The sequence below is a fragment of the Grampus griseus genome (genome assembly GCF_964374135.1).
Source record: "Grampus griseus genome assembly, chromosome: 10".
Classification (NCBI taxonomy): Eukaryota; Metazoa; Chordata; class Mammalia; order Artiodactyla; family Delphinidae; genus Grampus; species Grampus griseus.
In genome coordinates, this window is record NC_139004.1 from 99727599 (window position 1) to 99755419 (window position 27821).

The 27821-nt window shown below is 47.8% G+C and overlaps 2 protein-coding genes across 2 annotated transcripts; one reads left to right on the top strand and one right to left on the bottom strand.

Annotated features, from left to right (window-relative positions):
- On the top strand, window positions 1-27352 carry H1-8 (H1.8 linker histone; the record flags this gene model as incomplete). Its single annotated transcript, XM_082663542.1, has 5 exons — window positions 1-85; window positions 23370-23629; window positions 25322-25682; window positions 26713-26777; window positions 27101-27352. 5 exons carry the CDS (start codon window positions 1-3, stop codon window positions 27350-27352), a joined length of 1023 nt encoding a protein of 340 aa, XP_082519668.1.
- On the bottom strand, window positions 7800-7958 carry LOC309827937 (small ribosomal subunit protein eS27-like; the record flags this gene model as incomplete). Its single annotated transcript, XM_082662878.1, has 1 exon — window positions 7800-7958. One exon carries the CDS (start codon window positions 7956-7958, stop codon window positions 7800-7802), a length of 159 nt encoding a protein of 52 aa, XP_082519004.1.
- Window positions 27353-27821: the final 469 nt, after the last annotated feature.

The following is a 27821-nucleotide window of genomic DNA, read 5'->3' on the forward strand; positions in this document are numbered from 1 at the left end:
ATGGCTCCTGGGAGCCTCGCCTCCAGTGACACCTCCTCAACCTCCACACTGGGGTCGTCCAGGTCATCTGGGTCTGAAAAGCCAGGTAAGCAAAGGGAGCGGCTCCTTCCTCATCCGCGCGAGCCCGTTCCCTGGGTGTCCTGAACCCTTCTTCCCCGACCCTGCTCCTCCTTCTCTCTGTCTGGTCCCTGAACCCACCCCAGGGGCAGAAGAGCTGATGTCAGTGGTAGCGGGGGCCAGGGAAGAGAGCAGAGGGGGGGCCTCCCCAGCTGGAGCCCATTTGCTGTGGGCGAGGGCTGGCAGCCCAGCTGCAGCTGCAGGGCAGCTAGTTGAAGGGGCCGGAGCAATAACGAAGCAAGCGTTCGACGCTTGACTGGGCTTTGGATTTAGGGCTGCGTCCCAATTTTCAATCAACAAACAACGCCTCAAGGATTCTCTGGATATGGGGTCCACTGAGGCAAAGAGACCCATTTCATTCCTTCCAGGTGCTCCCAGTCTGGTAGGCGAGCTTGCCTCATTATAGATGCCATTTGATAATGTGGCGTGTGCTTTAGTGGTGGGGACCCAGAGGGCTGTAGGAGCCCAGAGGAGTCGCCTAACCCCCTCTGGGAGGTCAAGGAAGGCTTCCTAGAGGAGGTGACTCTGAAGGAGGGATAAGCCTCACCCAGGGGAAGGAGGGCTGAGGCAGGGGAAGTGTTCTGAGTACTTGCAAAGACTCCTCTGGAGGAAGTGAGGGGTCCCATCTGCCTGGGAAGCACAGGGAGAGTTGCTCAGTTTGGCTGGGGTCCAAATCTCGGTGATGTTTAGGCCTTGAAGGATGAATGAAAGCTGCTTGGGTGGCCACGGCCGCCCAGGCCTAGGGAACAGCATGGCACAGGCTGTGGCCTGGAGGGGAGAGTGCTGGTGGAGTGCTTGGGAGCTGCGCCGTCTTCCTGCTGGCTGGAGCAGAGTTGGGGGAGACGCGGTGATGGGGGCAGGGGCTGATCAGACTGGGCCTCCAAGGCCAGGTCAGGTGTGTTGGCCCTTGTACTGAAGGTAATGGAGGAGAGGGTCGGAAAGGGGGAGGAGACTGTGCCCTGGGGATGGAGGCAGAGAAGCCTATGGGGAGCAGGAGGGGTTCCAGGATATTCCCCGGGCGCTTGTTTGGGTGTCTGGGTAGGTATGGGGGTGGGCACATTTGTGGGAGAGAGAAGATGGGGGACAGGTTTTCGGGGACCTGTGAGCTCTGTTCTGGACATCCTGGTATACAGCAGGCATCGAATAACTGGAATGAGAAGCTGAACACAGTTGGAGGGTGGGGGTGGGGGGGAGGAAGGAGAGTTGGGGGTGGCTCCCTGGGACAGGGCATGGTTTGGGGGAGACAGGGCAAGGATTAGAGCTGTCACCCCAGGCTATGCCCCTCCAGAAACCCTCGAACACTGCAGCTGGGAGGGCTCAGACTGCCTTAGGGCCCCTCCCCACCGTGGGAGATGGGGGATGGGGAGAGTGAGACTCTCCTGAGGTCCCGGCTGACCTCAGGTTCTACCAATTAGCAAAACGAATATTCTCAGACACTGGGCTCCTCCTGGCCAGGAAACAAAAGAGGTTGAATTTGATGAAGTCTCTTTACAAGTTTTGCTGAGATCTAGAGTTTTGGGATGGTGGTTTTTTTCTACTTTAAAATGCGGTTTTAAAAAAAAATATGTTTTAGCCATGTGATTCCTTTTTTGAGTCTTCAGTTTTTGCAGATTGGTCAGAAATCAACATTTCTAATCACCATGTTTAAATCAGGTTTCATATTTAAACCACTTTTATGTGCTTTATGGTGACTGACAACTGTCTCTCTCCTCACCCCTGGATCCTACTCTCTTTTGCAACTTAAAAGAAAAAAACCAGCTTATTGAGATCCTCAAAAATTCACGTAGCATACAATCCACCCGTTTAAAGTGTACAATGGCTTTTAGCACATTCACAGTTGTGTACCCATCTCCACAGTCAATTTTAGAATATTTTCATCCCTTCTAAATGAAAACCTGTACCCATTAGCTGTCAACTCCCCATCCCTGCCCACCTCCCAGCCCCTGGCAACCACTAATCTACCTTCTGGCTCTGATTTGCCCATTCTGGACATTTCATATAAACTAACTCATACAATATATGACTTTTTGTGACTGGCTGCTTTCACTCTGCATAATGTTTTCAAGGAAGTACTTCATTCCTCCTGTTGCCTGGATGACATTGCATTTTATGGCTATACCACGGTTTGTTTATGCATTCATTAGTTTATGGACTTTTGGGTTGTTTCTACTTTTTGGCTGTTACAAATAATGCTGCTATGAACATTTGTGTACACGTTTAGGTGTGGACCTGTATTTTCTTTTCTCTTGAGTATATACCTAGGAGTGAAATTCTTTTGTTACTTTTTATGATGAAAACTTTCAAGCGGACAGAAAAGTAGACTGAATGGTACAGTGACTCCCAGCTTCCCCACCCACACATATGTTACCAACCAGCTGTTCTTGGCCTCCTTAATCAATAGAAATTGATCAGAGGCCAGATAAGAAATTCAGGCAAGGCTTTACTGGGGCCCCTGCTGCAGCAGCAGGGATTGAGAACAAGTAACAGTTTCCCTTGCTAGCTTGCTCACTCAGGTGGGAGGCAAACTTTTTCCTTCTATGGGGTGAGAGTAGGAGTGTGTCCAGGGATCAGGCCAGAGGGGTGGCCTAGGAGGCTTGCCCACCTCTGTGGTGGTGTTGTGTGCAGGGGGCGTGCCCAGTACCCTGCTTTGGCTCCTGGCTCTTCAGAAGAAAAAGTTGGGCACCTTGGTCTTTTTGTATCTTGTTGTCTATAATTTGCCCCAACTGGGCATGCATGCAGTTATTTTTAGTCCCTTATAGTTTCTTTTTTTTTTTAACATCTTTATTGGAGTATAATTGCTTTACAACGGTGTGTTAGTTTCTGCTTTATAACAAAGTGAATCAGTTATACACATGCATAAGTCCCTTAGAGTTTCTTTGTATGTCATTGATCGAGGAGACATTTGTCCAGGGGCAAGCACTGCAGCAAAGTGTCCCAGGTCCCAGCCTGTCTCATTCCCCCCTGAGGGATTCTACACCCCTTATTCTTAAAGGGTAAGGGGCCAAAGGTCTCTCCTTTTGAAACTTCCTGCTAGACGGGGGCCGCAGACCCTAGCCTACCCTAGTGGTGTAGAAGTCCCTCACTGACTATTCCAAGGACCTGTATGGACGTGGGCCACTCTTCCCTGGAATGGGTTGAATTCCTTGAGACATCATGAGTCTTTACTTGAAACTGTTGGAGGCTGGAAGACACAAACTTAACCAGAAGGTTAAACAAACAAGGGCCCTAAAGGAGAAGAACAACAATAGCCATTAAAGGGCCTAGAAAGGGAAGGCACCAAGTTAACTTTGGGAGGGCTTCCTTAACTGTTGACCAGACAGCGGAGGCGATGTCGCCCCTGCCAAAATTGTGAAGCTGCTCTGCCTGGGCATATATTTCCTTAATATTAAATTCTACCTGTCCTGTTGCATTGGTCCAGGTGCAGCAGGTTGTATTAATTATCGCACAAACTCTACTTCGTTCTGCCAGAAGGTAATCAAGAGCTAGACGATTGTCAAGAACTACATTAGCCAAAGAAACAAGAGATCTTCAGTCCCGTTAAGGCTTGTCTTGTCTGTTCCATCATATAACCAAGCTGTCTAGTGAGATTTCTCAGTGTTGTTTCATGATAGGTAAAGCCTCCCCACGGAGCTGCCAGCCCAATGGCCAGCCCTGCCCCTGTTAAGATCACTTCTAGTGCTCTCTGGGTTCGCTGATGAGCTGGAGTGGTCCTGTTACCAATAAAACCCCCTCTTATCCCTATAGTCCCTAGAATGCACTCTCCTATGAAGTGAACATTATCAATGCATTTATATGCTATAGCTTGGTTGGAAAAGGACAGGGGCCTGGCCATAATTCCATAACATCTGATGGTTTGTGTGTCCGCAGAGGAAAAACAAACACTTCTGGGGTGCAGAACTGAATATCTGTCTCACGGTTGTTAAGAGAGGACAGTCCTTGAAGGACATAACTCTTGTTAGTACTTAAAAAATTAGGGGATAGGGCTTCCCTGGTGGCGCAGTGGTTAAGAATCTGCCTGCCAGCGCAGGGGACACGGGTTTGAGCCCTGGTCCTGGAGGATCCCACGTGCCACAGAGCAACTAAGCCTGTGCCAAAACTATGGAGCCCGTAAGCCACAACTACTGAGCCCACATGCTGCTACTGAAGCCCGTGCGCCTAGAGCCCGTGCTCCGCAACAAGAGAAGCCACTGCAATGAGAAGCCCACGCACCACAACGAAGAGTAGCCCCTGCTCGCTGCAACCAGAGAAAGCCTGCGTGCAGCAACGAGGACTCAATGCAGCCAAAAATAAATAAATAAATTAATTTAAAAAAAATTAGCAGACAGCAGACGCTTATGTTGATAATTCAGCACCTAAAGCTCTACAACATTTTTAACAAGATGCTCGTGTATGCTCCTGCTGAGCACAATAGCAAGAATGGAAAATTGGAGTCCAGTCTACCACATCATTTTACTCATCTGTTGATGGTGCCTGTCTTTGAATAGGTATCTCACATTTTCCACTGGCTCACAGGTGTATTGTTCTGTGGGAACCTGCCGGGTTTCTGGAGGTAAAAGCTTCAGTCTGGACAAATGTACCCAACTAGATATCCCTTGCAGTTTGACAGCAGTAGGGGTGGTTAAAATTACTTTATAGGGGCTCTTCCATTTTAGCAATCGTTGGTCTTTGGGGGACCCCTCTTTCCAGTTCTAAGAAGAACCTGGTCCCCGGGGTTTATTTGTGAAGGCCCTGCTCCTTCCTCTGTAGTGTTAGTGGGGGCTGGCAGTGCCTTGTGGGCACAGTCCTGGATTGCCTCCTGAACTTGTCCTAGATTAATAATATATCTCAGGGCCTGGTTCACTTCCTCATCCAGTAGAATGTCAGTAGTAAGAAAAGGCCTCCCATAGGTCATTTCAGATGGGCTAAGCCTCAGACCACTCCTGGGGCTACACGGACCCTGAGGGGTACAGTAGGAAGCGAGTTGGTCCAGGGTACATGAGTCTCTTGGCAGAGTTTTGCTAAGGTTTTCTTCAAAGGATGGTTCATTTTCTCTACCTTCCCTGAAGACTAGGGGTGCCAAGAGGTGTGTAGTTTGTAGTCTATCCCTAGGGCCATTGTGAGCCCCTGTGTGATTCTGGCTATAAAACAGGGCCTGTTATCACTGGGGAGGGACTTTGGAAGTCCAAACCGAGGAACTGCTTCTTTTAAAAGGGACCTACAGGCTTCCATAGCCTTTTCAGATTGGATGGGGAAGGCTTCAGCCCATCCTGTGAAAGTATTGACAAACACCATAAGATATTTATATCCTGACCGTGGGGGCATTTGGGTGAAACCTAACTGTCAGTCTTCCCCCTGATATGTCCCTCGGCATTGAATTGGCCTGAGTAATGAAGAGGGGATTGGATGGGCCTGTGGGTTATTATGGGCACATAAATCACAGGCAAGTGTTGCTTGTTTTACTGTTCTTTTAAGCCCCTTCCCTGAAAAAGCCTTTTGCATCAAGTCCCGCAGTGATCCCTCCCATAGTGGGTGGCACCGTGTAAGCTCTTAGTGAGTTTCCATTTTTGGGCCTCAGGAATTAGAACCGTATCCTCCTTTCTCTACCGGCCTGTGCTTCTCTTCTCATAGCCCCGTTTCTCAGCATTTTCCTGTTCCTGTGGGGAATACTGGAGAAGGCTAGGGAGTTCAGGGGGGCCAATCACTGGGGCCATAATTTGCTCAGGCTCTTGCAATTGAGCTGCCTGTTTTGCAGTTTGATCATCTTTGCTGTTCTTTTGACTCACAAGGGATCCATCCCTCTGATGGCCCCTGCAGCTGATTACTGTTACCTGGGTCAGGAGCTGCACTGCTTCTAAAAGAGCCAGAATCAAATCTTTATATTTTATGGGGGAATTTGTAGCGATTAACGTTGCTCTTTCCAAATGGCAGCGTGAGCATGTAGCACGTGGAACCCATATTTACAGTCAGTAAAAATATTTAATTTCTTATCCGTCCCTAATTGCAAAGCTCTCATTAATGCAATTAGTTCAGCTTTCTGGGCTGATGTCTGTGGGGGGCAGGGCCTTGGCTTCAATTCCGTTCATCTAGACTAACTGGCATACCCTGCCTTTTGGGTTCCCATTTCTATAAAACTGCTCCTATCAGTAAACTGTTTGACCTCAGGGCTGTCAAGGGGCTCATCTAGATGAGACCTGCTGGAGCAAGTTTGTTCTATGGTCTCTTTACGCTGATGCACTAAGTCTCCACTCTAGACAGCTGGAAGCAGAGTCGCCGGGTTCAGGGTTTGGCACACCTTTAAGATAATGCCGGGGGCGTCCAATAGGAGGGCCTGATAACTTGTTAACCTTCCTCCAGTCAACCAATGATGTCCTTTGACTTGCAGCACAAATTGTACCTGATGAGGGGTTGACACGCCTAAGTGTTGTCCCAGGGTGGGCTTGGAAGCTCATTTACCAACAGGGATGTGGCCACTACTGCCTGCCGGCAGCTTGACCATCCCAGGGCCACTGAGTCCAACTGTGTTGAGAAGTAAGCCACTGGTCCCTGATCCGGTCCCAGCTTTTGGGTCAGGACTCGTGGTGCTATCCCTGACCTCTCACGAACGTGTAGGGTAAGGGGCTTGTGCGAATTTGGAAGCCCCAGCACTGGTGCTCTACTCACCGCAGTCTTCAGAGTCTCAAAGGCCTGCTGGTGGTCCTTATTCCGTTGAAGGGGTTCCCTTTCTTCTCCCTTTAGACCCTCACATAGGGGTTTTGCTATAAGGCTATAATTTGGAATCCAGATACGACAGAACCTAGCCATCCTGAGAAAGCCTCAGAGTTGCCTTTTTATGGTTGGAGATAGTAATGCATTAACTGCTGTTTTTCAATCTATGGCAAGGGCTGGTGCCCCTGGGGTCAAACCCAGTCCTAAATATTGAAACTGTTGCTGGTTGAAGATACTTTATATCGGTTGAAGATACTTTATATCCCCTTCTTGCCAGAAAATTTAGGACCGTAACAGTATTTTTATCTGAATCTTATTTGGTCTCACTACTTATCAAGAAATCATCAACATATTGTAGCAGAGTTCCCTTCTCAAGGCTCAATTCCCTGGGTTCCCTTGCTAACGTGTTTCCAGAAAGATGGGGGCTGTCCTGAAAACCCTGCGGAAGTACTGTCCGGGTGTATTGGGTAGCCTCCAGGTGTCAGGGTCCCTCCATTCAAAGGCATAAAGGTATGGAGAGTCTGGATTTAGGGGAATACAGAAAAATACATCAGTGAGGTCCAAAACAGAGCAATACTGCGTGCCCCCTGGCACTTGGGTGCGGTGGGTGTATAGCTTTGACACCAGTGGGTGAATAGGGATGACGGCCTCATTCACTGCTCATAAGCCTTGCACAAACCAGTACTCCCTGTTAGGCTTCTGAACGGGGAGGATTGGGGTATTGCAAGGGGGCTGGCAGGGCCTAATGAGTTTGTGTTTTAGGAATTTGATGAGCAGTGGTTGGATTCCTCTCAGGGCTTCAGGCTTTAAAGGATATTGTGCATTTTTTTTCCCCCATAATCAAAACTCGATTGAAAAACTGACAGCCAGATAGAAGAATGCTGTTGTATACCTTACAGAATTAAACATAATTACATTATCTTGGTAGATTAACTGGAATTGCTGAACTGATAAGGCTTTCTGCGATAGAACACAAATTCAGGAAGTTGTGTGGAACATTAGTGTTGCTTTCTTCTAAACAAACACCCTTCTGTGGATCTGGCCTTTCCTCCTGTTGGCCGGCGCAACACTGTTGAACAACCTACGTAAAGCACCACTGTCTGAGCACAGCTGAAAACCGTGGTAATCTTGTAGCAACCTGGACATTTTACATCCATAAAATAAGAATTTGTGCTTTGAACCAGCCGTTTCTTTTTTTTTTAATTAATTAATTTTATTTATTTACTTTTGGCTGTGTTGGGTCTTCATTGCTGCGCGTGGGCTTTCTCTAGCTGCAGCGAGCAGGGGCTACTCTTCGTTGTGGTATGTGGGCTTCTCATTTCTCATGGCAGTGGCGTCTCTTGTTGCGGAGCACGGGCTCTAGGCGTGCGGGTTTCAGTAGTTGTGGCTCGCAGGCTCTAGAACTCAGGCTCAGCAGCTGTGGCACGTGGGCTCAGTAGTTGTGGCACACGGGCTCTAAAGCACAGGCTCAGCAGTTGTGGTGCACAGGCTTAGTTGCTCCGCGTCATGTGGGATCTTCCCGGACCAGGGCTGAAACATGTGTCGCCTGCATTAGCAGGCAGAGTCTTAACCACTGCGCCACCAGGGAAGCCCCGAGCCATTTCTTTTTATGTTTTTTCTTTTCCTTTCCAAGGAAGGATCTTGGAATCGCTAGCCAAAGGCATGTTGATCCTTTCAGAAGCGCAGCCCATGCAGATCTCTAAGGCAACACCCCTAGCGAGCAGCACAAGACCAGGCACGTGGCATCTAAAGGATATTGTCTTTTCCAGGGGTATTTTTCCCCAGGCCTTAACCATATTTTTATTGGGGGAACAAGTTTTGCCCTTCCTGGCACCGAGGTATCTCAAACTGCAGGATCTACCGGTTCTCTAATTTCCTGGGGGATGTCTTGGGGAACATTTTGATGACCAGCAGGTGGGCCATCTGGGGCTACAAATAGATGCATTCTCTGTTTGAATTCTTTACCTCCTTGGATTCCCCTGTCCTAAGAATATACTAGCTCTTAATTTATTTAGCAAATTTCTTCTGAGGAGGGGGACAGGGCATTCTGGCATATACAGAAAGGAGTGAGTAATAATAATGGACCCAATTCCACAGGCAAGGGGAGACCTAAATTGCCTTACCTTTGGCTGCCCATCGACTCCCGTCACAGTACAATCACGGTTGGAGAGAGGGCCAGCTGGCCAAATCGGAACAGAACAGGAGCCTCCAGTGTCTGCAAGAAAGTCAGTTCTCCTACCTGCCACATCAGGGGTGACCTAAGGCTCCCCTGGAGTGATGAGGATGGATCGAGTGGGATCTGGAGCCGGGCAGGCAGGCGCTCCGGCCCCCTCAGTCGGTGTGCAGGAATCTCTTATCCGAGAGATTTGCAAGGAACTGGGGCGGGGCAGGGTTGCCCCTAGGGCATCCCACAGGAGGGCCCTCAGGACATTCCCCCTTCCGGTGCCCCCTTCCAACAAAAGGCACACTGGTTCTGGCCTAGGCAGCTTCTTGGCGGTCTGTCCAGCCTTCTCGGCCCTCCAGGATCCCCTCGAGGTGGTGGATGGATCAGAGCAGCCAAAAGTTGCATTTTCTTTATTAGCCTCTTATTCTTATTGGTCTCCTCCGTTAAGTCTTGTTTGTTACAGACCTTGAAGGCATCCTCTACCAAGATTGACAACGGGGTTTGGGGCCTGGCCTCAAGCTTTTGTAATTTTCTCCTGCTATCAGGAGTAGCGATAAAATGCATGGCCAACAGTGTCCTCCCTTCTGTGGACTCAGAGTCTGTACTGGTGTCCTTCATGAATGCCTCTGTTGCCCGGCTCGGGAAGACTGCCAGATTTTCGTCTTTTTCCTGTGTAACCTCTCAGACCTTATCATAATTTAAAGGTTTCACCATATACCCTTTCCTTCCTTCTGATAGACAAGTAATATAATGTCTCATCCTAGCTTGGCCTGCACAATCTCCACAGTCCCAGTGGGGGTCATGTTCTAGGATTGCATCCCCACCCACCTGATAAATTTGGTGGTGTGGATTGGTGGCCACCAGGCCATCTGCGTGTCCCCTGGCCTTTCTCAGTATGCGCTCCTTTTAATCCAGGGTGCGACAGTGGGCCAGAATAACCATGATGTCCTGCCAGGTGAGAGAGAATGTCAACCCCAGCCTGATAAATTCGTCCCTAAACTTGTCAGAGTTCTCTGAGAACCTGCCAAACCTCTCCTTACAGATTCACAATGGAAAAGGCCACAGGGGTCAGAACCTGAGGGCCTAGAGGTGGGAGTATTCCCACAGGGGATTTTTGGACATAGAATAAAGTGAGAGTAGTTACTCCTTAAGCTAAGGTGAAAAAAAGATTTCAAAAGTAAATACAGGAATTCACACGATCTTTTATCACAAGCAGCATTCCAGGACAATTTTGTTCTCCTAGAGAGAGAAACCAAATCCAGTCTTGCATCAGCCTCCTCTTAATAAAATCCATTTTCCTAATTAAATTTGACCCAACCTTAGAAAGTCCTGACCACATACAAAATTCTTTTTCCAATGATCCTTTTCTGCAAACCTTCTGCAACTTTGTGTAGCCATATCATCCTGTCCCTTATTCTTTCCATTCAGAAATAACCAGCCCTAGCACAAAAATCACTTTTTCCTTTTAATAAAATATATTTCTGTTCCTCATATCTTTTTTTTTAATTAATTTATTTTTTGGCTGCGTTAGGTATTCGTTGCTGCACATTGGCTTTCTCTAGTTGCGGCGAGCGGGGGCTACTCTTCATTGCAGTGCATGAGCTTCTAATTGCAGTGGCTTCTTTTGTTGCGGAGCACGGGCTCTAGGCACGCAGGCTTCAGTAGTTGTGGCATGCGGGCTCAGTAGTTGTGGCTCGTGGGCTCTAGAGTGCAGCCTCAATAGTTACGGCGCACGGGCTTAGTTGTTCCGCGGCATGTGGGATCTTCCCGGACCAGGGCTTGAACCCGTGTCCCCTGCATTGGCAGGCGGATTCTTTTTTTTTTTTTTTTTTTTTAAGTCTGGCAAGGATTTATTAGGAAGCTTATTAGTCACAGTGAATAAAAATCCATGAACAGAAGAACTGAGATCTCCAAATTGGCAACTGGGCTTACAACACTAGTTAGAAGCTAATAAATATTAAGGATGTCCCAAGAGGAATCTTATCTAAGTCCCAATCTTACCCTGACTACCCCAACAAACACAGAAACGATGCCCATGCTCTCCTCAGACTGCTTACCTGGTTAGCAGGAAAAAAGAACTTCTTCTCAAGCTATTACGCATTATCAGGAGACTCTTGCTCTTCTAACTATAACCATGGGACACTAGCGCACGACAGACAACTCCAAGCTGGGCAGCTTGACAAGAATGGTGACAGGTGACAGGGAGAAGGAGCACGCAGGGACAAGGACTTCTAGCTCGACACCCTCCTGGTGGTTAACACGTGGCAGGCGGATTCTTAACCACTGTGCCACCAAGGAAGCCACCCTCATACCTTCTTTTCTGAAAACACACATCCTACTTTCCTTAAGCAACCATGAACTGTCTTTTACATTAGCATTCCTTGATTGGAATATCTCATAACATCTAGAAACATGTATCTTCCCAAAACACAATTTCTTTCCTTAATGTGGTGCAAGACATGTGTCTAATAAACCCAAACATCTTTAGTTTCCCTCTCACAAGAAGACAAAAGTAGGTAAATACAGACCTGTTTAGCCATTGATGTTCCAGTATTTCATCTCATTTGAAATGGCCTGGATACTCGATGGACTCCTATCATTTGCCTTAATTTAGTTTTAAGTTACCAAAATTTGGAGGGACTATTGTAGATGGAAGTTTCCAAAACATAATTATTCCCATAGAGTTTATCAAAAAGTTTATCATAGTTAAATTTACTTAAAGGTTTAATCACATCAGGTCATTCTCCTTGATGACAGATTTTAAAACAGGAACAATATGTACTTACTGACTTTCAGTAACCCTAGGTACAAATGAAATATTATAATTAATGTTGATGACTCTAAAGACAGGTCTGTATCAATTAAACTGACAAGCTTAAGTTAGACAAGTTAATTTCTACAGAATCAGAGATCTCATAGTTTTCCCTCTTGAAATTAAAAAGGCCTCTTTTTTTCCCTCAGACTAGGGGACTACAGATGGATCAGGTAATTCTTGGAGCTCAGGCCGAATAGTTACATTGCAAAGGCAAAGGAGAGAAATGCAAGCCCCTCTCTTTTTTTTTTTTTTTTTGTTGTTGTTCTTTAAAATCCCACCAAGTAACCCACGACTGGAGTTTCAGGCGATGTGGCTGTGTGTGTTTGTACTTCAAGGCTTAAATGCTCCACTGTGCTTTGGCAGAGACTTGCAAGAGCAGTTGGACAGACAAGACTACATAATACAAAGACACCAGTGACAAAAACTTAAACACACAAACAAGAAATCTTTAGGATTAAGGGTATGAGAGTGCAGGGCTGGGAACCGAGGGACAGGTGAAGGGAAGAGGGAAAGAAAAGACTGAAAGAGAGAGATTGCCCTTTCAACCCGCCCCCTGTGGGTATCTATTCAGACACCAACCTGCGTGCTTCCAGAAAGAGCCAGTGAAGGAGGGAAGACCCTATCCACTGCCTGTTGCGGTGATCAAGCCTGGAAATCAGCCAGTTGTACATCATCTGTGGGAGTCTAACCCACGCATACACCAGTATATAGAAAACTGCCGCTTTAGCCCATTCCCAGTGGGACTTCTCCTTTTCCTTTTTTTAAACTTTTAATTTTCTGTTGGAGTATTGTTGATTAACAACATTGTGATAGTTTCAGGTGTACAGCAAGGTGATTCAGTTATACATATACATGTATCTATTCTTTTTCAAATTCTTTCCCCATTTAGGTTATCTTATAATATTGAGCAGAGTTCCCTGTGCTATACAGTAGATACTTGTTGGTTATCCATTTTAAATACAACAGTGTATACATGTCAGTCTGAAAATCCCTAACTATCCCTTCCCCCAACCCTTCCCCCCTGGTAACCATAAATTCATTCTCTAAGTTTGTGAGTCTGTTTCTGTTTTGTAAATAAGCTTGTTTGTATCATTTCTTTTTAAATTTATTTCTTTAATTATTCATTTTTTTTCTGTGTTGAATCATCCTTGCCATGCACAGGCTTTCTCTAGTTGTGACGAGCGGGGCCACTCTTCACTGCGGCGCGTGGGCCCCTCACTGCGGGTGACTTCTGTTGCGGAGCACGGGCTCCAGATGTGCGGGCTTCAGTAATTGTGGCGCCGGGGCCTAGTTGCTATGCGGTATGCAAGATCCTCCCGGACCAGGGCTCGAACCCGTGTCCCCTGCATTGGCAGGTGGATTCCTAACCACTGCGCCACCAGGGAAGTCCAGTATCATTTCTTTTTAGATTCCGCATATAAGCGATATCATGCAATATTTCTCTTTCTCTGTCTGACTTACTTCACTCAGTATGACCATCTCTAGGTCCATCCATGTTGCTGCAAATGTCATTATTTCATTCTTTTTTTATGGCTGAGTAGTATTCCATTGTACACATGTACCACGTCGTCTTTATCCACTCCTCTGTTGATAGACATTTAGGTTGCTTTCATGTCTTGGCTATCGTAGACAGTGCTGCAATGAACACTGGGGTGCAGGTATGCTTTCAGACCATGTTCTTCTCTGGATATATGCCCAGGAGTGGGATTGCAGGATCATATGGTAGCTCTCTTTTTAATTTTTTAAGGAACCTCCATACTGTTCTCCATAGTGGCTGTACCAATTTACATTCCCACAAAAAGTATAGGAGGGTTCCCTTCTCTCCACACACTCTCCAGCATTTATTGTCTAAGGGGACTTCTCTGGGCGGCAGGAAAATAAAGGTGAGAATATTGGGATGATCGGACTTCCAGCCACATGTTCAGGTTTGAACCTCTATCATTCTCATAAATCTCCTGTCAGGAGAGCCTGCTGGACCAGGATCTGCACTGTGTGAGGCGAGCCTCTCCCACCTCTGCTTGTCACCTGTCGAGGTGAGCTGTCGCCGGCCAGAGCGAGCAGGTCTCACAAGCTGAGAGGAGTGATGCTGTAGCTGCCCGATGTCCACTCTCTTGGAAAGACAGGACAGAAGTAGGAGAGGACAGAGAGAGAAGCAGAGAGATTTCAGGAGAGGAAAAGGGACAAAGGGAAAGCGGGGAGGGAAAAAGGACAAAGGGGAAGGGGAAAGAGTTGCCTGAATGAGGGTACTGAGGCCCCCAGGGGCCAGGAAGGCAGACTTACCAAATGAGGTGACCCTGAAACACGAGGTTCAGAAGCCCATTTATCACCCATGGGGAAGCTGTGTTCAGTGGTCCGGAGGTGCATAGATGCTCTTCTGGGAAGCAAACAATTGTCCCTTTGAGGTGTCACCACAAAGTATGTTACTGAACAGGGTTCTTGGCCTCCTTATCAACAGAAATTGATCAGTGACCAGATAAGAAATTCAGGCAAAGGGACTTGCCTCGTGGGGCAGTGGTTGAGAATCCGCCTGCCAACGCAGGGGACACGGGTTCAAGCTCTGGTCCGGGAAGATCCCACATGCCGCAGAGCAACTAAGCCCGGGTGCCACAACTACTGAGCCTGTGCTCTAGAGCCCACGAGCCACAACTACTGAGCCCATGTGCCACAACTCCTGAGGCTCGCGTGCTTAGAGCCCGTGCTCTGCAACAAGAGAAGCCACTGCAGTGGGAAGCCCACGCACCGCAATGAAGAGTAGCCCCCGCCCGCTGCAACTAGAGAGAGCCCGCGCGCAGCAACGAAGACCCAAGGCAGCCAAAAACAAACAAACAAAAAAAATTCAGGCAAGGCTTTATTGGGACCCCTGCTGCAGCAGCAGGGGAGCGAAAACAAGTAACAGTTTCCCTTGCTCACTTGCTGAGGGAGGGGTGCAAACTGCTTCCGCATATGGGGTGGGGGGGAAGGGTGTGTCCAGGGGTCGGGCCACAGGGGGCGCTTAGGTGGTCTGCCCACCCCTTAGGTGGTGTGTGCAGGGGGCATGCGCAGTACCCTGCTTTTGCTCCCAGCTCTTCAGAAGTAGCAGTTGGGTTTTTGGTTTTTCTGATTCTTGTTGTCCATAATTTGCCCCACTGGGCATGCATGCAGTTATTTTTAGTCCCTTATAGTTTCTCTGTATGTAGATGTTTGAGGAGATGTCTGTCCAGGTGCAAGCACTGCAGCAGACGGTCCCAGGTCCCAGCCTGTCTCAGAGCTGTCACGCCAGGCCAGGCCCCTCCAGAAACCCTCTGACACTGCAGTTGGGAGGGCTCAGAGCTCCTTAGGGCCCCCTCCCCACCACGGGAGATGGGGAAGTTTTTATTTGCAAGAGGAGAGTGAGACTCCAGAGGTCCTGACTGATCTCAGACTCTACTGATTAGCAGGCTCTGGCCCCAAAATGAATATTCTCAGACACTGGGCTCTTCCTGGCCAGGAGGCAATAGAGGTTGAATTTGATTAAGCCTCTTTACAATTTTTGCTGAGATCTAGAGTTTTCAGGTGGGTTTTTTCCCACTTTATTTTATTTTTTTAATTTTTATTGGAGTATAGTTGATTTACAATTTTGTGTTGGTTTCAGGTGTACAGTATACATATATCCACGCTTTTTTAGATTCTTTTCCCATATAGGTCATTACAGAGTATTGAGTAGAGTTCCCTGTGCTATACAGTATGTCCTTAGTAGTTACCTGTTTTATATATAGTAGTGTGTAAATGTCAATCCCAATCTCCCAATTTATCCCTCCTCCCTTTCCCCCCAGTAACTGTAAGTTTGTTTTCTACATCTGTGACTCTATTTCTGTTTTGTAAATAAGTTCATTTGTACCTTGTTTTTTTCAGCTTCCACATATGAGTGATATCATACAATATGTGTCTTTCTCTGTGTGACTGACTTCACTTAGTATGATCATCTCTAGGTCCATCGGTGTTGCTACAAATAACATTATTTCGGTTTTTTCATGGCTGAGTAATATTCCATTGTATATATTGTATATATGTACCACATCTTCTTTATTTATCCATCTTTCCATGGACATGTTGATTGCTTCCGTGTTTTGGCTATTGTAAATAGTGATGCAATGCACCTTGGGGTGCATGTATCTTTTTGAATAATGGTTTTCTCTGGATATATGCCTGGGAGTGGAATTGCTGGATGATATGGTAGTTCTATGTTTTTGTTTTTGTTTTTTTTTGCGGTATGTGGGCCTCTCACTGTTGCGGCCTCTCCCGTTGCGGAGCACAGGCTCCGGATGCGCAGGCTCAGCGACCATGGCTCACGGGCCCAGCCGCTCTGCGTCATGTGGGACCTTCCCGGACCAGGGCACAAACCCGCATCCCCTGCATCGGCAGGCGGACTCTCAACCACTGCGCCACCAGGGAAGCCCTATGTTTAGTTTTATAAGGAATCTCCATACTGTTCTCCACAGTGGCTGTACCAATTTACATTCCCACCCACACTGTAGGAGAGTTCCCTTTTCTCCATACCCTCTCCATCATTTATTGTTTGTAGACTTTTTGATGATGGCCATTCTGACTGGTATGAGGTGAAACCTCATTGTAGTTTTGATATGCGTTTCTCTAATAATTAGTGATGTTGAGCATCTTTTCATGTGCTTTTTGGCCATCTGTATTTCTTTTGAGAAATGTCTAGTTAGATCTTCTGCCTATTTTTTGATTGGATTACGTTGTTTGTTTGTTTTTTTGATATTGAACTGCATGAGCTGTTCATATGTTTTGGAGATTAATCCCTTGTCAGTCACTTCATTTGCAAATATTTTCTCCCATTTCATGGGTTGTCCTTTTGTTTATTTTTTCTGTGCAAAAGTTTTAAGTTTAATTGGGTCTCATTTTAAAAAAATTTGTATTGGAGTATAGTTGATTTACAGTGTTGTTAGTTTCAGGTGTACAGCAAAGTGAATCAGTTATACATATACATATATCCACTCCTTTTTTTTTTTTAAAGATTCTTTTCCTATATATGCCATTACAGATTGTTGAGTAGAGTTCCCTGTGCTATACAGCAGGTTCTTATAAGTTATTTATTTTATATATAGTAGTGTGTATATGTCAATCCCAACCTCCCAATTTATCCCTCCCCCCACTTATCCCCTGGTAACCATAAATTTGTTTTCTTTTTTAAAATCATTTACTTATTTATTTATTCTTGACTGTGTTGGGTCTTCGTTGCTGCGTGCGGGCTTTATTTAGTTGCGGCGAGCAGGGGTACTCTTTGTTGTAGTGCGTGGGCTTCTTATTGTGGTGGCATCTCTTGTTGCAGAGCATAGGCTCTAGGTGTGCAGGCTTCAGCAGTTGTGGCATGCGGGCTTCAGTAGTTGTGGCTTGTGGGCTCTAGAATGCAGGCTCTGTAGCTGTGGCACACAGCCTCAGTTGCTCTGCAGCATATGGGATATTCCTAGAACAGGGCTCAAAACCTTGTCCTTTGCATTGGCAGGCAGATTCTTAACCACTGCACCACCAGGGAAGCCCTTAAATTTGTTTTCTTTATCTGTGACCCTTCTGTTTTGTAAACAAGTTGATTTGTACCCTTTTTTTAGAGTCCACATATAAGTGATATCATATGATATTTGTCTTTCTCTGACTTACTTCACTCAGTATGAAAACCTCTAGATCTATCCATGTTGCTGCAAATGGCATTATTGTGTTCTTTGTTATGGCTGAGTAATATTCCATTGTATATATGTAGCACATCTTTTTTTTTTTTTTTTTTTTGGCTGCAGCACGCAGGATCTTAGTTCCCCGACCAGGGATCGAACCTGTGCCCCCTACATTGGGAGCACAGAGTCTTAACCACTGGACTGCCAGGGAAGTCCCCACATCTTCTTTTTCCAATCCTCTGTTGATGGACATTTAGGTTGCTTCCATGTCCTCACTATTGTAAATAGTGCTGCAATGAAACTGCTTTGATTACTGTAGCTTTCTAATATAGTCTGAAGTCAGGGAGCCAGATTCCTGCAGCTCTGTTTTCTTTCTCAAGATTGCTTTGGCTATTTGGGGTCTTTTGTGTTTCCATACAAATTGTAAAATTTTTGGTTCTAATTCTGTGAAAAATGCCATTGGTAATTTGGTAGGGATTGCATTGAATCTGTAGATTGCTTTGGGTAATATAGTCATTTTCACAATGTTGATTCTTCCAATCTAAGAACATCTGTTTGTGTCATCTTTGATTTCTTTCTTTTCTGAGTACAGGTCTTTTGCCTCCTTAGGTAAGTTTATTCCTAGGTATTTTATTCTTTTTGTTGCAATGGTAAATGGAATTGTTTCCTTAATTTCTCTTTCTAATCTTTCATTGTTAGTGTATAGGAATGCAAGAGATTTCTGTGCATTAATTTCATATCCTGCAACTTTACCAAATTCATTGATGAGCTCTAGTAGTTTTCTGGTGGCATCTTTAAGATTCTCTATAGTATCATGTCATCTGCAAACAGTGACAGCTTTACTTCTTCTTTTCCAATTTGGATTCCTTTTATTTCTTTTTCTTCTCTGATTACTGTAGCTAGGACTTCCAAAATTATGTTGAATAATAGTCGTCAGGGTGGACTTCCTTGTCTTGTTCCTGATCTTAGAGGAAATGCTTTCATTTTTTCACCATTGAGATGTTTCCTGTGGGTTTGTCATATATGGCCTTTATTATGTTGAGGTAGGTTCCCTCTGTGCCCACTTTCTGAAGAGTTTTTATCATAAATGGGTGTTGAATTTTGTCAGAAGCTTTTCCTGCATCTACTGAGATGATCATATGGTTTTTATTCTTCAGTCTGTTGATGTGGTATATCATAGTGGTTGATTTGCAGATATAGAAGAATCCTTGCATCCCTGGGATAAATCCCACTTGATCATGCTGTATGATCCTTTTAACATGTTGGATTTGGTTTGTAGTATTTTGTTGAGGATTTTTGCATCAAGGTTCATCAGTGATATTGGCCTATAATTTTCTTTTTTTGTGGTATCTTTGTCTGGTTTTGGTATCAGGCTGATGGTGGCCTTGTAGAATGGGAGTGTTCCTTCTTCTGCAATTTTTTTTGGAAGAGTGAGAAGGATGGGTGTTAGCTCTTCTCTAAATGTTTGATAGAATGTGCCTGTGAAGCCATCTGGTCCTGGACTTTTGTTTGTTGGAAGTTTTTAAATCACAGTTTCAATTTCAGTACTCATGATTGGTCTGTTCATATTTTCTATCTCTTCCTGGTTCAGTCTTGGAAGGTTGTACCTTTCTAAGAATTTGTCCATTTCTTCCAGGTTGTCCATTTATTGGTGTATAGTTGCTTGTAGTAGTCTCCTTTTTCATTTCTAATCTTATTGAAAGGGGAAGCCTGTCCCTTTTTTCTCTGATGAGTCTAGTAAAGGTTTACCAGTTTCGTTTATCTTTTTAAAGAACCAGGTTTTAGTTTCATTGATCGTTTCTATTGTTATCTTCATCTCTGTTTCATTTATTTCTGCTCTGATCTTTGATTTCTTTCCTTCTCCTAACTTTGGGTTTTGTTTGTTCTTCTTTCTCTAGTTGCTTTAGGTGTAAGATTAGGTTGTTTATTTGAGATGTTTCTTGTTTCCTGAGGTAAGATTGTATTGCTATAAACTTCCCTCTTAGAACTGCTTTTGCTACATTCCATAGGTTTTGGATTGTTGTGTTTTTATTTTCATTTGTCTCTCTTAATTTCCTCTTTGATTTCTTCAGTGATCCATTGGTTGTTTAGTAACATATTGTTTAGCCTCCACGAGTTTGTGTTTTTTACAGTTTTTTTTCCTGTATTTTTTATTTCTAATCTCATAACGTTGTGGTCAGAAAAGATGCTTGATATTTCAATTTTCTTAAATTTACTGAGGCTGGCTTTGTGGCCCAGCATGTGGTCAGTCCTGGAGAATGTTCCATGTGCACCTGAGAAGAATGTGTATTCTGCTCCTTTTGGATGGAATGTTCTATAAATATCAATTAAGTCCATCTGGTGTAAAGTGTCATTTAAGGCCTGTGTTTCCTTATTGATTTTCTGTCTGGATGATCTGTCCATTGGTGTCAGTGGGGGGTTAAAGTCCCCCACTTTTATTGTGTTACTGTCAATTTCTCCCTTTATGGCTGTTAGTATTTGCTTTATATATTGAGGTGCTTGTACGTTGGGTGCATACATATTTATAATTTTTATATCTTGGGTTGATCCCTTGATCATTGTGTAGTGTCCTTCCTTGTCTCTTGTAACAGTCTTTATTTTAAAGTTGATTTTGTCTGATATGAGTATTGCTACTCCAGCTTTCTTTGTTTTCCATTTGCATGGAATATCTTTTTCCATCCCCTCACTTTCAGTCTGTATGTGTCCCTAGGTCTGAAGTGGGTCTCTTGTAGACAGCATATAGATGGGTCTTTTTTTGTATCCGTTCAGCCAGTCTATGTCTTTTGGTTGGAGCATTTAATCCATTTACATTTAAGGTAGTTATCAATACATGTGTTCCTATTTCCATTTTCTTAATTGTTTTGGATTTGTTTTTGTTGCTCTTCTTTCTTCCCTTCTTTTGTTCTCTTCTCTTGTGGTTTGATGACTATCTTTAGTGTTGTGTTTGGGTTGCTTTTTCTTTTTTGTGTGTGTATCTATTGTAGTTTTTTGGTTTGTAGTTCCCACGTGGCTTTGATATAGCAGTCTGTATATGTACAAGGTTGTTTTATTTTTTCACTTTAAAATGTGGTTTTTTAAAAAATATATTTTTTATGGGCTTCCCTGGTGGCACAGTCGTTGAGAGTCCACCTGCCGATGCAGGGGACACGAGTTTGTGCTCCAGTCCGGGAAGATCCCACATGCCACCGAGTGGCTAGGCCCGTGAGCCATGGCAGCTGAGCCTACGTGTCTGGAGCCTGTGCTCCGCAACGGGAGAGGCCACAACAGTGAGAGGCCCGTGTACCTCAAAAACAAAAAATATATATATATATATTTTAGCCACTTGATTCCTTTTTTGTCTTTAGTTTTTGCAAATTGGTTGGAAATCAACATTTCTAATCACAATGTTTAAATCAGGTTTCATAATTAAACCACTTTTATGTGATTTACGGTGACTGACAACTTCTCACACTGTCTCCCTCCTCACCCTTGGGTCCTACTCTCCTTTGCAACTTTTTTAAAATAACAGCTTATCGGGCTTCCCTGGTGGCGCAGTGGTTGAGAGTCTGCCTGCAGATGCAGGGGACACAGGTTCGTGCCCCGGTCTGGGAAGATTCCACATGCCGCGGAGCGGCTAGGCCCGTGAGCCATGGCCGCTGAGCTTGCGCGTCTGGAGCCTGTGCTCCGCAACGGGAGAGGTCAGAACAGTGAGAGGCCCGCGTACTGAGGAAAAAAAAACAACAGCTTATCGAGATATCTCAACAATTCACATACCATACAATTCACCCATTTAAAGTGTACAATGGCTTTTAGTATATTCACAGTTGTGTACCCATCTTCACAGTCAATTTTAGAATATTTCCATCCTCTCTAAAGAAAACCTGTACCCATTAGCTGTCACTCCCCATCCCTGCCCACCTCCCAGCCCCTGGCAACCACTAATCTACCTTCTGGCTCTGATTTGCCCATTCTGGACATTTCATATAAACTAACTCATACAATATATGACTTTTTGTGACTGGCTGCTTTCACTCTGCATAATGTTTTCAAGGAAGTACTTCATTCCTCCTGTTGCCTGGATGACATTGTATTTTACGTCTATAACACGTTTTATTTATCCATTCACTAGTTTATGGACTTTGGGGTTGTTTCTGCTTTTGGGCTATTATAAATAATGCTGCTATGAACATCTGTGTACACATTTTTGTGTGGATGTATATTTGCTTTTCTCTTGGGCATAGGAGTGAAATTCTTTTGTTACTTTTTATGATGAAAACTCTTTTTTTAAAATAAATTGATTTATTTATATTTTATTTTTGGCTGTGTTGGGTCTTCATTGCTGCGCACGGGTTTTCTCTAGTTGTGGTGCGCGGGGGCTACTCTTTGTTGTGGTGCATGGGCTTTTCATTGCAGTGGCTTCTCTTGTTGTGGAACGTGGGCTCTAGGTGTGTGGGCTTCAGTAGTTGTGGCATGCAGGCTCAGTAGTTGTGGCTCACAGGCTCTAGAGCACAGGCTCAGTAGTTGTGGCGCATGGGTTTGGTTGTTCTGCGGCATGTGGGATCTTCCCGGACCAGGGATCGAACACGTGTCCCCTGCATTGGCAGGTGGATTCTCAACAACTGTGCCACCAGGGAAGTCCCATGATGAAAACTTTTTTTTTGTGGTACGCGGGTCTCTCACTGTTGTGGCCTCTCCCGTTGCGGAGCATAGGCTCCGGAGGCGCAGGCTCAGCGGTCGTGGCTCACGGGCCCAGCCGCTCCGCAGCATGTGGGATCTTCCCGGACTGGGGCACGAACCCGTGTTCCCTGCATTGGCAGGCGGACTCTCAACCACTGCGCCACCAGGGAAGCCCCGATGAAAACTTTTAAATGGACACAAAATTAGACTGAATGATACAGTGACCTGCGCCCCTACCCCAGGCAGCCATCACCCGACTTCAACAGCTAACAGCCTGTAGGTACCCTTGTTTCACCTACTGTCTTATTTCGAAGTAAATGCTAGACTTATCATTTCATCTGTAAACAGTTCTGTATTTATCTTTTATTTATTTATTTATTTGGCTGCACGTGGTCTTAGTTGTGGCAGGCAGGCTCCTTTGTTGCAGCCCACCAGCTCCTTAGTTGCAGCACATGGGCTCCTTAGTTGTGGCATGCAAACTCTTAGTTGTGGCATGTATATGGAATCTAGTTTCCTGACCAAGGATCGAACCCAGGCCTCCTATGCTGGGAGCACGGAGTCTTACCCACTGTGCCACCGAGGAAGTCCCAGTTCGGTATTTATCTTTAAAAGATAAGAACCTCTTAAAATAATTGCAATACCATCAGCACACTGGAAACAGTATCATCCTGAATATCATGAAATATTCCAGTGTTCACATTTGTCTAGTTGCCTTTTTTTTTTTTCCAGTTGGATTGTCCAAATCCTATTCTGAGTCTGAGCAAGGCCCCCATGTTGCATTTGGTTAAAGGGGTTCTTAGGATCTTTCCTCTCTGGGGCCCTTCCCACATTGTCTTTTCCTCCTTGCTTGTTTGTGGGAGAAACCGGGCCGTGTGTTCTGGAGCGTTCCTCACAGTCTGGGTTTTACTGATTTCATGCCCGTGGCCCTTGCATTTCCTGTAAACTGGTAGTTAGAGCTAGACAACTGACCTGGTGTAGGTTTGTTTGTTAAAGAACGCTTTAATGCTTTTATTGAGCCTTCGTGGAGGGCTGCTGCGTGCCCAGCCCCACGGCGGGCACCGGGAGACCCCGGGTGGCCAAGCAGTGCCCCCACGTCTGCTCCCAGGCCAGGGGGCAGTGGCCCTGACCTGGGGTGGGGGTGAGGGGTGTGTACTTGATCCCCCGGCCGCTTGCTCACACACAGTGGGGCCTGGCCAGCGCCTAGTGGGTGTTTCACTAGGCATGTTTGTCCTCAGCGGGGTCTGAAGGAGGTCTGGGCCCCGGGTGATGTCCTGCTGTCTGTCCGTAGGCCTGATCCGGAGCGGCGTCCGAGCGCCCCGCCGCCACCCTCCGGTGCTGCGCATGGTGCTGGAGGCGCTGCAGGCGGGGGAGCAGCGCCGGGGTACCTCGGTGGCGGCCATCAAGGTTTACATCCTGCAGAAGTACCCGACAGTGAACGTCCTCCGGTTCAAGTACCTGCTGAAGCAGGCCTTGGCCACGGGCATGCACCGCGGCCTCCTTGTCAGGCCCGTCAACTCCAAGGCCCGGGGAGCCACTGGCAGCTTCAAAGTCAGGCACTGGGAATGGGGTGGGGGGTGGCGAGAGGCCCCAGGGTGCAGGTGGACTTGCCCGAGGGCTTGAACCCCAATTCCAGCTCTTTCTTCCCAGCCTCTGGGTGCTGGTTCCCTGCCCTGTTCCCTCTCTCCTTCTTTCTCTTCTCGTTCTTCCTCTGTCTTTGCCGAGACCCCCCGTCTCCCCGGGAAAGCTGAGCACCCACACGGCCCCAGTCACCCTGCTGCTTCCGCCTCCATCCCTGTCGGGTGTGTTGAGTGACCAGAGACCGTCTCAGCTGTTCCACTTCTGGGTCCTTGGCGCCCGTGACCCCTTCCTGGAATTCCTTACCACGGGCGGCACAGACCCAACCTTGGCCTCTACGGGGTTACAGAAATGGGGTTTGTTCCCCGTGCTGTCTGGCTCCAGACCCATGGTCTCCAGACCAGGGCTGACACCTCCCTGAGCCCCTACATCCTCCTCTTTCAAAGGGGAGGGTCACCCAGAGCTAAGGGCAAATTTGGCCACAGAATTAAGCCCCAGCATCATGACTGCCAGCTGCCACCAGGGAAATCTCAGCGACACAGACATGGGGTCTGTCTTGTCACTGCTGTGCCCCAGCAAGTAGCAGTTCCTCTGACAGGCTCCATGGAACACGGTGGAACATTCTCAACCTCCACGTTCCAATCCCTGTGGGAATAGGGTGGCTGAGCACAGGGGATCCCCCCTCCTGGAACTCTGGGTGTGTGGGTCAGAGATTGGACACCAGCCATGGCAAGGCCAGGGGCACAGGGTGGGGTGAAGGGAAGCAAGAGAGGGCACTGGGAGTGCGTGTGACTGGGAGACGGTCAGGAAAGTGGGCCAACGAGCTGGGAGGCAGGGAAGGGGGTCTTGGGTACCACGGAGTCAGGAATGTGTGTGTGCAGAGAGTGGGAGTTGATTCTGGTCTTGGTGGGTAACGGGGAGCCGTGAGGGTCCAGGGATGCTGGGAGCAGCGTCATCAGCTGGGCTCTAGAGGGGCAGGGACCACCTGTTTGCCGGGGACGCTTGCATCCTCCTGCCACTTGTACCCTCCCTGTTGGCCCCATTGTAAAGATGAGGAGACCGAGGCCAGAGGGGGAGGAGAAGACTTGGGCGAGTCGCCCTTGGGCTGGGGTTGAGGCCCCAGGAAGCCACGAACTCTCAGCCGTCTGACTTCCATGTCCGTGTCCAACTACACAGAAGCGAAGCGGCAGGGAGACTTGGGGACACAGTGGTGTGAGGCGGGGAGGTGGGGAGTCCGAGCCACAGTCTGTGGATGGTGTTGGGGGGTCAAAGGAGATTATAGGTTAGCATCTCAGAGATACCGTTAGGGCTCAGTGTGCACGATGTGCTCCCAGAAGCCTGGCTCTGAGGCTTCCGGGTGCGGGGGTGGGAGGCGTGTGCCCGCCACCTGTGCAGGGAGGGTAGGAGAAGCTTGGGTGAGTTTTGGAGACTCGGGTTCCTTAGCTCCTAATGGCAGCACCGTTCCTCACAGTGCATGAATGGGTGGAATGCATTACTGGCAGCCGGCATTTAGGAGGTGGTTTTGCGTGCTCTCCGCAAGCCCTTGGCCGCCTTCCTCTCCCCCTCCTTTGGGATGGGGTCTTCTCTGAGCCTCATGTAGGGTATAGGGGCGTAAGACATCCAGAACCTCTGCTCTCAATCCCACCCCGTTCTCTCCTCCTCCAGTTAGTTCCCAAAGACAAAAGGAAAATCCAGCCCAGGAAGACGTCCACCATGACGGCCCCCAGGAGGCCTGGTCAAACTGAGGGAAAGGACTCCAAGAAACCAACTGAGTCAAAGAAGAACCCACCCAACCCAGGCGATGTGAAAAAAGGATCCAGGAAGCCGGGAGAGGGGAGGACAGCTCCCCCCAAACCAGGTGCAGCCAAGAAGGCCCCCAAGAAAGGCCAGCAGACCAAGGACCAAGAGGCAAGACTGGGTGAGGCCAAGAAGTCCTCCCAACAGCCAGACAAGGCCACACAGGCCCCTCCCATTGCCAGTGGGCCCAGCGGGAAGTCAGAGGTCAAAGGTGGAAGGAGCAGCCGAGGTATGGATGTGAATGGGGTGAGAGGAGGGCATGGGAGGGGGTTTCTGGCAGCCACGGGACATGAGCTGGAATGGAGGGGCCAGCTCTGGGAGGAGGGGTTTCTAGCCAGTGTGCCCTGAGCACTTGGCTTGACTCAGAGAGACAGAGAATGCATGGTAGCTGGTGGGGGTGGGTATGGGGGAGAAGAGCGCAGAGAGAGGAGGAGGGGTCATCTCTGAGAAGGATCAGGGGAGGCTTCCTGGAGGAGGTGTCCCAGGCAGAACAGCTTGTGCAGAGGCCTGGAAGCATGAAGAAGGTGGAAGAAGTACAAATAGTTGTGTCTGTGTGCACTGGGGGAGGGGGAGGGGAGGTTGTGAAGGGCAGCAGGAGGCTGGACTTTATCTGGAGGACGATGAGGAGCCACAGAAAGACTCTGAACAGGGGAGAGCTAGGGCCCAAGGTGTTCTTAAAAATGTATCCTGGGGCTTCCCTGGTGGCGCAGTGGTTGAGAGTCCGCCTGCCGATGCAGGGGACACGGGTTCGTGCCCCGGTCCGGGAAGATCCCACATGCCGCAGAGCGGCTGGGCCCGTGAGCCATGGCCGCTGAGCCTGCGCGTCCGGAGCCTGTGCTCCGCAACAGGAGAGGCCACAGCAGTGAGAGGCCCACGTATTGCAAAAAGAAAATAATAATAAAAGAAAAATGTATCCTGGCTGCCATGTGGAAGATGGGTTAAAGGCTAGAGGCAGATACACCTGTCGTGGGCATTTGGTGTGGGCAGGCGTGGAGCTGTGAACGGAGTGAGGGGTGGTCATCCACTGTCCAGTTAATCCTCCAACTGTCCGTGGGAGAGAGGCTGCTACCTTCAGTTGGCAGACTAGGGCACCCAGACTCAGAGAGGCTAAACTACTTGCTCCAGGTCACACAGCCTGCAAGTGTCAGAGTGAGGACTGGGCCCTGGGCAGGACGAGGGCTGTGGGACCCCTGAACCTTCCTGCCCAGCAGCAGCTCCTCCTGAAAGGGGTGTTTCTCACATGCCATCCCCTCTTCCAGCAGATACCAAGGCCCACAGGAAAACAAAGCCTGGGAGTCAGAGTTCCAAACCCACGGTCACCAAGGTAGGTGCCTGGGTGACTTCCTGCTCCGGGTCTCCAGCGACCAGAGCTTGGGCATCCCCACCCGGCCCCAGAGGGGTCAGCCGAGGAAGGGGGCAACTTATTTTCCTACAAAGTACAGAGCACTTTCCTCCCCTCCCCGGCCCTTCAGCGCCGTGAGGATCACCATCCCCATTTTATAGATAAGAGGCTGAGACTTAGAGAGGTGAGGTCACTTGTCGAAAGTGACCCAGCGCTGGGATTTCACCCCTAAGTTCGTGGGCTCTGAGCTGTGCACCCAGCCCTGCCCAGCTCTGTCCCCTTGCTCCTGGTTTGCTTTCTTATAGGGCGAGGATGCTGCTGCTTCCCCAGCCAAAAAGAAGATGGGCAGCAAGGTCCCTAAAAAGGCTGCTGCGCAGGGGGCCGGGGAGGGGCCTAAAGCCAAGGCCCCTGTTCCTCCCAAGGGCAGTGGGTCCAAGATGGAGCCTGTACCACTGGCCAGGAAGGCAGAGGCCCCTAAAGGCCCGAGAAAGCCTGGCATTCCCACCAAGTCCTCTGCGTCCAAAGCGGCCAGTAAGAAGGCAGAAGCCGAGAACTAGAGGCGGGGTGGAGACAGACTGAGATTCTACTTTTTTATTCCCCTAAAAACTATCACTCTATTTCACTGTAACCTATTTATCAATAAAGACTTTTCCCCCCACAAATTGGTGTGGAAGGAGGCTGAGGTCTAAGGATTTGGCCATCCAGGGCTAGGACCCAGATAGAAGCTTCTGCCCTGGGGAGATGCAGACCGCTGCAGGGATCCAAAGTCACCTAGGCACCCGTGGAGGCACTGGAAAGGTGTTTAATGCAGCCTGAGATCTGGGACTGCTTCCTGGAGGGGGCAGCTTTTGGTTTTAAAGGATGAGTAGGAATTGCCAGATAGATGAGGGGAAGGGCCTTGCAGGCAGAGGGCCCAGAATGTGGGGTGGAGCTGGGAGGATGGGGATTTGTGGTTTTGAGAGGAGAACAGGTGGGGGAGGGGTGGCATGAGCCCCGGGCCATGGAGATGGGGCAGGAAGGTGTGGA